Raw genomic sequence first — 10,572 nt, 5'->3', positions numbered from 1 at the left:
TATCTGTGTAGCCTAATTTACAGACAGATCCATATGAAGGTCTAGCCAGGGCATTAGGCAAAAATTGCTTAGCTTTGTGCCCAGTGCTTGTGTTTTGGGAAGACAAAATGCTGATGTGTCACCTGTTGTTTGATTTTCATTGATTTCTGAATCCGTGGATACCTGCAAAACCATGCGAATGCCTGGGGAAACAAATATATATTGTGTTGGTCATAAACAGGACAGGATGCAGAGGAATTCACTGTCACACTTCACTGTTGTGTTTCCACAAACCCTGCACAACAATGACACGGATACAGAAAAAGCCTGAAGCTTTGTTCTCCACTCCTTTGAATTAACAAAAGAATAAGTATTGCAGTCTTGAAAATGAAAGAACAATCAACAATCAGTCCAAATTCATTTTTTTGCACCTGTGTGTTCACCTTTAAGGAGGGTTTTCATGTGAAAATGAAAGCAATAAACTTTGAACTAAACATCTCCACTCAGTATGAAGTTTGCACACTGTGCAGGCATGATGGCACTGTGCTGGTTGTTAGTTGACAACATCATTTGAACTGACCTTTACCTTATTGTGACAGGGGTGCAGTATGACTGACAATGTCCCTCAGTGTAATTTACCCCCACTCCACATTGCCCTCCATCTCCTCTGTGATGCAGTTGACCCCTTTACAAATCACCCCCAACTTTACACATCTGCTGCCTGTCAGCATCTGCCAGGCGCGCTCACCCGTCCCTCCCATAATGAAAAACTCTCATTACTCGCCTCCACCCAACAGGTATACAGGCCGTTAGGACAATTACTGGGCAATGCCACTGACCTTGTTGTCAGAGAGAGTCAAACAAACACAGGGGTCTAACTAAAAGGAGGCCCTGGCAGCAAAAACCCGTAGGCATGCAGTGCAGACAGGAGTCTTGGCAAAATGAGGGAGGCTTCATACCTGTCACGGAAGATTGTACTGTATTGATCTTTGGCTACACTGACACACGTCAATGCCAACTGCCTCTACGTGCAGATAAAGTAGAACAAAAGTAATGTAATAAGTAATGCAGGTTTTGCATGCATGCAGCACATTAGCCACAAGTTGCTTGTGCATCACTGGTGACAACTATCCTAATAATGGCATGAGTTATTGTCACGCTGTGTAAGTTTTGGTCATGTTTTGTCTGTTGATTTTTGATCCATGTGTCACGCTTCATGTGTGTATTTGTTTGCATGTGTTATGTTGCAGGTTTTTGTCATGTCCTGTTTTATTTTGAAAGTGTCACTTCCCCTGTGTGTCTGTTTTCATGCAACTTTGCTTTGGTTTATCTTGATCGCTTTCTCCTCCCTTAATGTGTTTCACCTGTCTCTTGTTATGTTGTCTATTTAGTCTTCGTCTTCCCCGTCACTCTTTGTCAGGTTGTTGTTTTGTCTTCATGTCTATGCCAGGAAATTCTTGTCTCATCTCACCAAGTTTTTGCCACAGCTTTTTGTACTTTTTTTTTTTTTGGTTGATCCTTGCCACAGTAAGTGTGTGCCTGCTTTGAGTTTCTTTTCTCAAAAAATGAAAGAATATTGTTTTGGACCTCTGCCTGCCTGCCCTTTTTGACTCTGTGTCGGGATTCAGCTCTCTGCGTCAGCGTCGCCGCTCCTTTTTGACAGTTATAAGGCTAATTTCATGCCAGCACAGTGTGTGAATCAACTCGCTGAGACTAAAGCTCTGCAAGGTTTGTAATTTCTAATGTGTCAGTAATCTTTTAGTAGTTCCTGTTTTTTAAGTGCTGCATCCAAGATTTGCAAATCAGTTGCCATCCACCCAGATTATAAATAGTAAGCACACATAGATGCTCTGAGAAGAATGATGTGGTTTTAGTGGTTCTGGTGGTGTTGACTCTGATAAAAAGCTTCTAGAAAGCAAAAACATTTAAAAAAAAAAAAAACATTTAAAAAAAAAAAAAAGAGAGATTAAGGTGACGCAATGTGACATCAAGCAAGCTGTAGGTCTCTGCAAGTTCCTACTCGTATCATGATGAAATGAATAAAACAGATGGGGAGGTGGAAATTATGTGCAGTTGTGTGCCAAAACATGCAAATCCATTAGTATGATCTTCAGTGATGTTAGTGTAGCTAAAAAACCACCGCAACTACAAAGTCTAGGAATCTGACATGCAAGATCTAACAGCCTCTCTTAATGGTTCACCAGACACTTGCTGATCCTTTGTTTGAGTCCCACTTTACAGGAGAGTTGGGGCGACACTGGAGGACTTTAGAGAAAACAATAGACACTACAGTCTGTGAGTAGAACTACAGCTCATAATGCCCCCACTGCCATTAGACAAATTATCTGACGTTTAGCAGACTGGGGGCAGCCTCCCTGTGAAGTGATGATTTTATAGACCCTGGAGGGGGGTCTTGGATGGAAGTGTGTCTCTTTGGCTCCCTGCAGTGTCTGACAGGGAACACTCCTCCTTTCTGAAGTCTTAACCGATTTGTACAGACTCTGAGCTGGGCCAGCTGCTGTTCCCGCTCTCTGAAGTCTACCTGAGGGCCTCTTTGTCCTCGGGGCTCGTCCTTTTGTCCCGATGCCCCATGCAAACAGATGTCCAGCCACTGGGCTTTCTCGTAGGAAGTTGTAAACCTCCAGTGTGCAGTGGGCTCTATTCATATGGAAGGACTACAGTAATGGCCGTCCAAGTGCCATGCACATGCAAATGCTGGCACGCAGACACCCTGTAGGGGCGGCTTTAACAAATGTTTGACTATGTAATTACCGCATACCATGACAGTTCCCCAGACTATGACTGGGTAGCAATGAAACCTACATATAGCAGAGTAATCAGCCTGAACTGTATACATAAGACAGGAAATTGTGCAGGGAGGCATTTAACAGTGTGTAAACGCGATCGGATCCCCCATGTCACTAGACAGAAGTGCAAACAGAGAAATGACCCTCATGCCTTCTGTCTCATCCACAGACTCAATGTGGACCTCACAGGCTTTGATGGTAAAATATGGTAATGCATAAACATGTGCAACTAAAGGGAAACAATAAGTTGCAACTGTCTTTAGGAAAGAAAAGTACACTTTTACCCTCAATTTGAACCTAATCTAATTCTACACAAATACAGATTACTAATGAGAAAGAAATTATTGAAGATGCAAACAGTTGGAGAATTAAAGCAAGTTAAAGCAAGCCCTCACATGCTGTTGCCATTACTGGTTTGGCCTTCCAGTATCCCAAATGACTGTCAGGTTTTATCTGTATTGGACACCTGCTGAGAATATTGATCCTCTGCTGGTTTCACCATTTTTTCCCTTCGCCAGGCATCAAGCTTTAAACAACCTCATGTCACTTTATATTGAATACTAATGGCAAAGATTAGGGAGCAAACTGATTGTGAATATAAATCTATCACCCCAGGTGAGAAAACAATCTTCCACAATCATTGTACACCTGCAGTTTAGCTTTGGGATGTTTTAAAGAAGCATCCAGAATAGAGATTCATCATGGATCCTGTTAGTCTGTGCAGAACACACGTCCTTATTTCATTTTTCTTTATAAGAAAGTAGAGCTTTCATTTAGTATTGATTGTTATCATTCTAGTGCACACAGCTTGGGCACAAACCACTTCCTCTGCTTAAGACAACAAAAGCATAATATGAATAAGCACAATTTCTAAAGCACAAACAAACTGCGACCAATAGTGACCTTCAGAGTATCGTATAAATTTTAATTTAGAGACACCACAACCCCTAAATTGTTCATGAATCACAATATCTTCTTGCCTGAAAATAAACGTCATCTGTGTAGTCCTAAATATCATACTAACACCTAAATATCACGTGGATGAGTTATAGGTAGAAGTGAAGTTGTTTGCATTTCTTTTTCAGTTAACATCCACCAACACGTGTGCTTAATGATTCCTGATCCAGTACTGACACAGTTAAAATGGACACAGCGACATTTTAATACGTTTGTATTTTAAGATTTTAATTTAAGAAGCTGAGATTTGTTTTGATAGGAGTCCTGATGCTGCCACATTCCCGCGAATAGCCTGCAGTTTAAAAGCAGAAACAGTGTGGTTTCGATTAAGAGAAAGTTTTTCTGTCGCTGAAGGGGATATGAAAATCCTCTTCCTGACAGCAACGCTTCCAAACGCTAGAGTCCAATTTGGTGAGACAGGACGATCCCTGATATGGATCAAGTGCCATCTGTGCCCAATTTACTCTCAGGTCGCGGATTATTGAATTTAATGATATGGGTGATTATCGACGAATGCTTTGAGCCCATTAGGTGGTCGTGTGAACCACTAATGGTGTTTGTGTCACGTGCTCAGGTTCAGAGACTGGAGGACAGACGCTTTAAAGACCGCGCTGTGGTCATCTCATTCACGAGACTGACAGACAGAAGCAGAGGAGTCCACATGCGGAGGGATCGTCGCCATTAATCCGGTTTGATGAAGCTTGAAGACAAGAAGTAAGCTAAGCTATGAGAAGTTCCTCTCCATACGCGTAATTGCGCACGCCGGTCCCTTTGCTTCTTTTAAGGTGTTTCTCTACAAAGGATGCTGGACCCCAAGGACTGCGGAGTGACAATGACGTCCACTCATAAGATTTCGTTTTCCATAATCGATATATTGGATCCTAAGAAATTCAACAGCAAAAGGGTGAACGAACTTTCCTTCGTCACAGAGAAGTTTCCTGTGCCAAATGCAGAGGGAACAAGTCTGGAGTCGGACAGCGCTGCAGGCGGAGACTTCAGAGTTGAGCGCAGGCAAGCAGGTATAGAAACCAGACGATTTTAGAACATTATTCAGCATGTAGTTCAGTCATTTCCGTGTAAAATATCGTTCTGCACTCTTGTCATTGCACATGCCAAATATCTGAAAGCATCCGGACTTAAGAATGAATACTCATACATTGTCACATTGAAATGTTATATAGGAGCGCATGAATAAAATAAATCTCTGGTATGAAATCTTTCAGTAAAAACTTTAAGCCCCAGACTAAACGTCAGCAAGTGAGACGCAGTTTTCTATCGGATTTACTGTCATCTCTGTATGACCTTCCTTAAATTTCCAAGGCTGCGTTTCCTTTCAAGGAAGCCACAAAGACTTGCTCCCAGAGCCCCAGCGTGTGATTGGCACTGGGACAGGCAGGCCAGATAATTGTTTAAATCGTCCCATTGAGGATGCCTCTGCGCGCTTTGATCGATATCCCATTACTGCATCCTGCATATCTCCCTCTAGCACCTTGCAGGTACAAACTTCACACCCCATCCATGTCTGATCCTAAATATCGTTCGATTAAAACTTCCCTTTAAATAGATGACATTTATCGACCCACCCGCAAATATGAAACTCCATTAGCACGTCATGGCTGAGGTGGCGGAGCTGGATTTAGACGGGATTTCTTTCCGCAACATGACATTTGAGGCGCTGTGTGGTTTATAAATTATTTAAGGATTAGTGACCAAGTCTTCCCCTCCTGTGAATCCATGCTCCGTTCCGCTCGAGCGACCTCCGGATCCCAATCAAACATTTTACAGATGTCAACTTTAGGCCCTCAGTGTTTGGTATTTAAACTGCAGTTCAAACAAGACAAAAAGAAAGCATCGCTGCACAAGGAAGAAACGAAAACCTCTTAGGCAGGTGTGGGTCTTCGGCTTTGGGGTTTGACACATGACGTCTGTCTCGTCAGGAGCTGTTCTTTCAGCACCGCGGACAATTTAGCCCGTTTAGGAAGCTTTTAGGCATTTTGGCCCGTTACTCAAAACACATCAAATGAGCCAAACAAATAAGACTACGTTTCTCTTCGACAATATAGTTTAATCTTCACCTTGAAAATTCAGTCAACTAATCAGTTATATAAGAACCACCCAGGAAGCCAAGCAATAACAGTGTCATCCTGACAGTAGTTTATAAGGGCCCTATAAGATGTAATTGTTGACTGGAATATCAACATGATTCAAATCTCACACTGTCTAACGTATATGCTACATCTTCTATAGAGATTTACATCATGTGGACTCTGTTTGATTTACAGCTGAAGAAACCGGAGATGCTGTAGTCTGCAGGCATCAGGCAGTTGATGCTGACCCTCTTCTGCTCTCCCCATCGGCTGAATCAGAGTCCTGTCTCACCGGTGAGCAGGACAATGGAGAGTCAGCGGTCATCCTGCAGGAACCCTCACCGCACAAACGACGGCGCCCGGACCAGGCCTGCGCCAAACCACGACGCGCCAGAACAGCGTTCACCTACGAGCAGCTTGTAGCTCTGGAAAACAAGTTCCGCACAACTCGCTACCTGTCCGTATGTGAGAGACTAAACCTGGCCCTGTCCTTGAGTCTGACCGAAACCCAGGTGAAAATCTGGTTCCAGAACAGGAGGACCAAATGGAAAAAGCAGAATCCCGGGGCGGACAGCACCTTGCAGCCCGGTTCCAACTCACTGGTGAACGTCAGGCCAAGCCCGTCCACGTGTGGGTCGAGCCCGGTCAGCTTCCACCAAACTTTCCCCAGCTTCAGCTCCGGGAATGTGATCTTCCACACGGCCGGTGGTGTTCCGCTTCCGTCCACCGGAGGGCTCCTGCATCCCTTCATACCCAGTGGTTTCGGCCAGCCGACTTATTTTAATCCACATCTATGAAGGAAGCCAAGACTGACTGATCGGGCAAATCCTTATGGGAGCAAAATAACTCCTCTAAACTAAACTTTCACTGCCCAAAATCACTTTCATTGTTGCATTAATGCCTGATCATGTTCCAAAACCGAGGAGAAAAACAATCCCAGCTTTTGCCATTACTTTCTCATGAAACTGCAAATAAGCTGTTGTCTGTCTTTAGTCTCTCGTCTCGGACCTTTTCCAGAACTTGAACATCTTATCTAAAGGCCAAATAAGTGATCTGTGACTGAGATCAGCAATTATGTAAACATTAGTGTTCCTTTATAGCTCTGTGGAACGACTGAACCACTATGCACAGACTGTCTGTCCTTGTGTTTGCTGAAACACCTGCTCATGTCTGACAGCTCATACAGTATGATTTTCTGCATCTGTGTGTTGTCTTACATCTCAAACCGCGGCATATTGCAGCCATCCAATACCCAGCTGTGTTTCTACCTCTCACGGGCTCGCACAGCTTATCTCTGTTGCCATTTATACAACATTATCCGTGTAACTTAATTAAAAAAACATAAAACATCTGTGTGCGGCTCATGAGTAAAAAAAAAAAAAAACAACAAAAACCATCTCAAATGAGAATGAGTTGCAGGACATTTTGCATCGCTCTCAGCATTCATTTTAGAGGAATGTTGCATCAGTAACAGGTTAGTAGCAGATCATGTCCTTGTTAAAGGGCTCGGTGGTTTGTATGCTGCCATCTCCTGGCCAACAAGGCTGCAGACTGAAGCATCTGTGAGAGCAAGTCTAATATCTAAGTCTTAACAGAGGTCAAAGACAGCAAAGCACTGATTATTTAACTTTGAAACAGCACCATATTTGTTCTGTACACCAATTTCCATTTTAGGTTGCTTTACACTTCTACTCTACTACATTTCAGAGGTAAATATTGTACTTTTTTCCCCTCTACATTACATTTGTATGATCGCAAAAGGTAGGCTCTTATTTTGCAGATCAACATTTTACACGCACAGTATGAGATTACATGATATGCTGCACCATCAGGGAGTAAAATACTCAACAGTATGTAAAGGTAAGTAAGTTAATGTATCAATCATAATAATCTAATAATATAATATATAGATACTGTTTTCCAATAAAACAGTTTAAATTCATCTAATCAGTTATAATACTTCTTAGATGAGCTATAAACCATTAATAAGACCAGCTTTTGGGTTGCCAGGTTGTGGAAAATCCTCCTGCAGCAGGGCCTTTGAGTCACACTTTAAAGCCAGGCTACAAATTTGGGTGATAATATTCCAAAGATTAATCCTGGGTTGCAACATCTGGACAATAGATTTATTAATGTGCTAACATTTATAGCTACAGATTTGATGTATTTTTAAAAAAAATCCTTTATAACCAATTTAACATTTATAACAACAGGTGATTGACTGACTTTCATGGATGACTTAGAGGAAATGAACCCTTTATTAATACCTTCTAACATTTATAACTGCAGATACATGACTTAGAAAGCACATAATCAAAGATGATTGATTAAAGAACTACAGTAGGTGTCCAGCTGCATCTGGATTTTATACAGGAGTTATCCTGGAGTTCTTCTTCTTCAAGTATTAAAACTGCAGTAAATAAAGCCATTAGTTTACAAATCCTTCATGAAAAGTATCTTATTAGAAAGTGGTGCCAATACATGTATATTTAATAATACAGTGGGTATAGAGAGCTCCTTTTATCCATTTCCATTTCCATTTTTTACATCTACATTTTTCTATTAATACGTCAGCACTTTTTCGCTATGAATGCAGGAATTTTAATTAAACACTTTCCTCTTAATACATTTTAAGCCACAAACAATATCATTCATAACCTTCACTTACACAAAACAACCACACAGGGTCACTGTTCTCTTTCTTTCTTTCTTTCTTTTTTAATTTAAGAGACATTGTGGTCATCAGTGCCATCTGTTGCCATCAGGATCTATTGATCCACCTTTGCTTAAAGTATTTAAAGAATTTAAACTGTTGTGTTGTGCTATATTTATTGTTGTTATTTTAGTATTGAATTTATGTATTTTAAGAACCCCGATTACTCTGAAGTCAGTAAGACTTGTCTGTAAGAACATTTTCATTAAGGTGTGTATGCACATCTGTTACAGAGAGAAAGAACTTAGAAAAATAAAGCCATGCAGCCACAGCTGAGTTCAGAACTCCTGCTAACTCAATGCACCACTGGTCGTGTCTGGTTATGGAGAATACAATCCTCTATTACACTTACATCCATGTCTGCCTCCATGTGCGGTGTATGCCTGATATAGCGTATCACCCACTGCGCAAAGAGAAGCCAACCAGCAGAACGGGACACACAAACAGATCGTTTGGTTTGGCAAGAGAAAGAAGGAGAAAAATTCTGTTTTGGTTTTTCCCCCTTTCAAGTATGCATTCATTTGCACATCCTGCTTACAAACTTGCAAACACACATTAATAAAAACCTGCTGTTCTCCATTTTGTTTCCTCTGAATGTCACCTCACGTTTGGTTATGAAACACTTAATTGCAAAAAGACCTGTCAGGCAACAAATGAATTTGGCTGGGGCTAGGGAAAATCTTACTGAAGGAACACACCCCATATCTTGGCTTGAGGCAACTGACAATGAGATGAATCATTTTGTAAGGTATCTGAGGGAGGTCGTTAAAGTCTGGATGAAGAGAGCACTTGTTTAAAATTCATGCTGGAGAATTCTGTGGGACAAGGTCAGATGTTAATAGTAACAGTGTCTGCATGGTCGAGTGTGTGTGTGTGTGTGTGTGTCCATGTGCAGTGGAATGGAGAGAAAATTCCATCCACAACCCCTGTTCGCTGTCTTCGCAGAGAGTTGGAGGCTTGAATAAATAAAATGGAGCTGTGGATTTCCTGTTGTGTCTGTGTGTATGTGTGTGTGTGTGTGTGTGTGTGTGTGCGCTATCTTCAGCCGAGGTGGCCCATGGGAACCGGTGTCTTTCCACTGAGGATCACAGGTCAGGTGGGAAGAGCAGGTGGTGGAAGGTGAAAAAAGACATAGGAAGAGATGCTACCAGGTAGAACATTGTGAGAGTGTTTTATAAGGATCCAACCATGTGTACACACTGAAAGCAGCCAGTTTCTGATTCCCTCTAATAATTCAAGAAACATTTTTTCTGTCTTGACCTTTTATTTCCTTACTCATGTTAAACATTTTAGAGATGATATGTAATTTTTCTGCATTGACCTCTGAGTCGCGTACTTGGATTATTCCAAATGTTTCCAATGTGATTCAAACTCAAAGAAAGTCTATAATTTAATCACTGTAACAGTGTGTTTCATTTGGTTGTTTGTTGCTATAACTTCCAGCGTCAGAGAGTGAGGAAGGAAGTACAGGAACACAACTAAACATAGCACGATCATGATCCCACCCAACTTATGTCCTTTGTTCTGTTTTTTTATTGAGAGTGGCAGAAGCTAAATACTGTGTGTCTAATCTTAGAAAAGTCAACTGTCTGATTGATGTCCTGTTTGAATTTTATAAATAAAAAATCTTAAACTTGCATTAACATTGATCCAAATGGAACAACAGGTAAAACTACGATTAAATCCAAACCCTCCATGTCCACTTCTTACCTTTATTCAGGACTTTTCAACCCCAACCCACACTCTTCCACAGTAGACGGCTTTGGACCAGTTGTCATGGAAACAGCTCATTTGTCCTCATGACCATGAGGGTGACAACAGAGCAAACTTCATTTGCTGAGGAGGACTGTGAGATGTTATAGATGGACCCATAAGTTAAGAACCGTCATCTTAATTGGTTTCTTTTGTCCAATCAAGGCAAATCAAAAGACAAAATAAACACTGCATAACAAGTATCACAGTTGCTGTTTCCTTGAGCCGATGAACTGAGTCAACATTTTAACACTGTATCTGAATACATCCAGGCTGC

At 41.5% G+C, this 10,572-nt stretch overlaps 1 protein-coding gene across 7 annotated transcripts; it reads left to right on the top strand.

The window, feature by feature from the left end:
* Positions 1-1,462: 1,462 nt before the first annotated feature.
* Positions 1,463-7,177, top strand: nkx1.2la (NK1 transcription factor related 2-like,a). 7 transcript variants are annotated; one of them, XM_046402779.1, is made up of 5 exons: positions 1,463-1,506; positions 2,221-2,274; positions 4,318-4,457; positions 4,545-4,762; positions 6,026-7,177. In XM_046402779.1, exons 3-5 carry the CDS (start codon positions 4,438-4,440, stop codon positions 6,625-6,627), a joined length of 840 nt encoding a protein of 279 aa, XP_046258735.1. In that variant the 5' UTR covers positions 1,463-1,506; positions 2,221-2,274; positions 4,318-4,437; the 3' UTR covers positions 6,628-7,177. The 7 variants fall into 7 exon arrangements, with proteins under 7 accessions (XP_046258735.1, XP_046258736.1, XP_046258738.1 ...); XM_046402782.1 differs by lacking the exon at positions 1,463-1,506 and adding an exon at positions 1,513-1,707 and having other exon boundaries at positions 4,318-4,432; positions 4,529-4,762; XM_046402777.1 differs by lacking the exon at positions 1,463-1,506 and adding an exon at positions 1,513-1,707.
* The last annotated feature ends 3,395 nt before the right edge of the window (positions 7,178-10,572 follow it).

Source organism: Scatophagus argus, chromosome 10, assembly GCF_020382885.2.
Source record: "Scatophagus argus isolate fScaArg1 chromosome 10, fScaArg1.pri, whole genome shotgun sequence".
NCBI lineage: Eukaryota > Metazoa > Chordata > Actinopteri > Scatophagidae > Scatophagus > Scatophagus argus.
Note: the sequence above shows the minus strand (reverse complement) of the source record. Positions and strands in the feature narration are given on the sequence as shown.

What these genes read in the sequence shown, in the direction of transcription:
- nkx1.2la (XM_046402779.1), top strand. Translation starts at nt 4,438, where the DNA reads ATGAAGCTTGAAGACAAGAA. An exon ending in ATGAAGCTTGAAGACAAGAA is followed by an intron (nt 4,458 to 4,544) that starts GTAAGCTAAGCT and finishes TTCTCTACAAAG; the next exon opens with GATGCTGGACCCCAAGGACT. An exon ending in AGTTGAGCGCAGGCAAGCAG is followed by an intron (nt 4,763 to 6,025) that starts GTATAGAAACCA and finishes TTTGATTTACAG; the next exon opens with CTGAAGAAACCGGAGATGCT.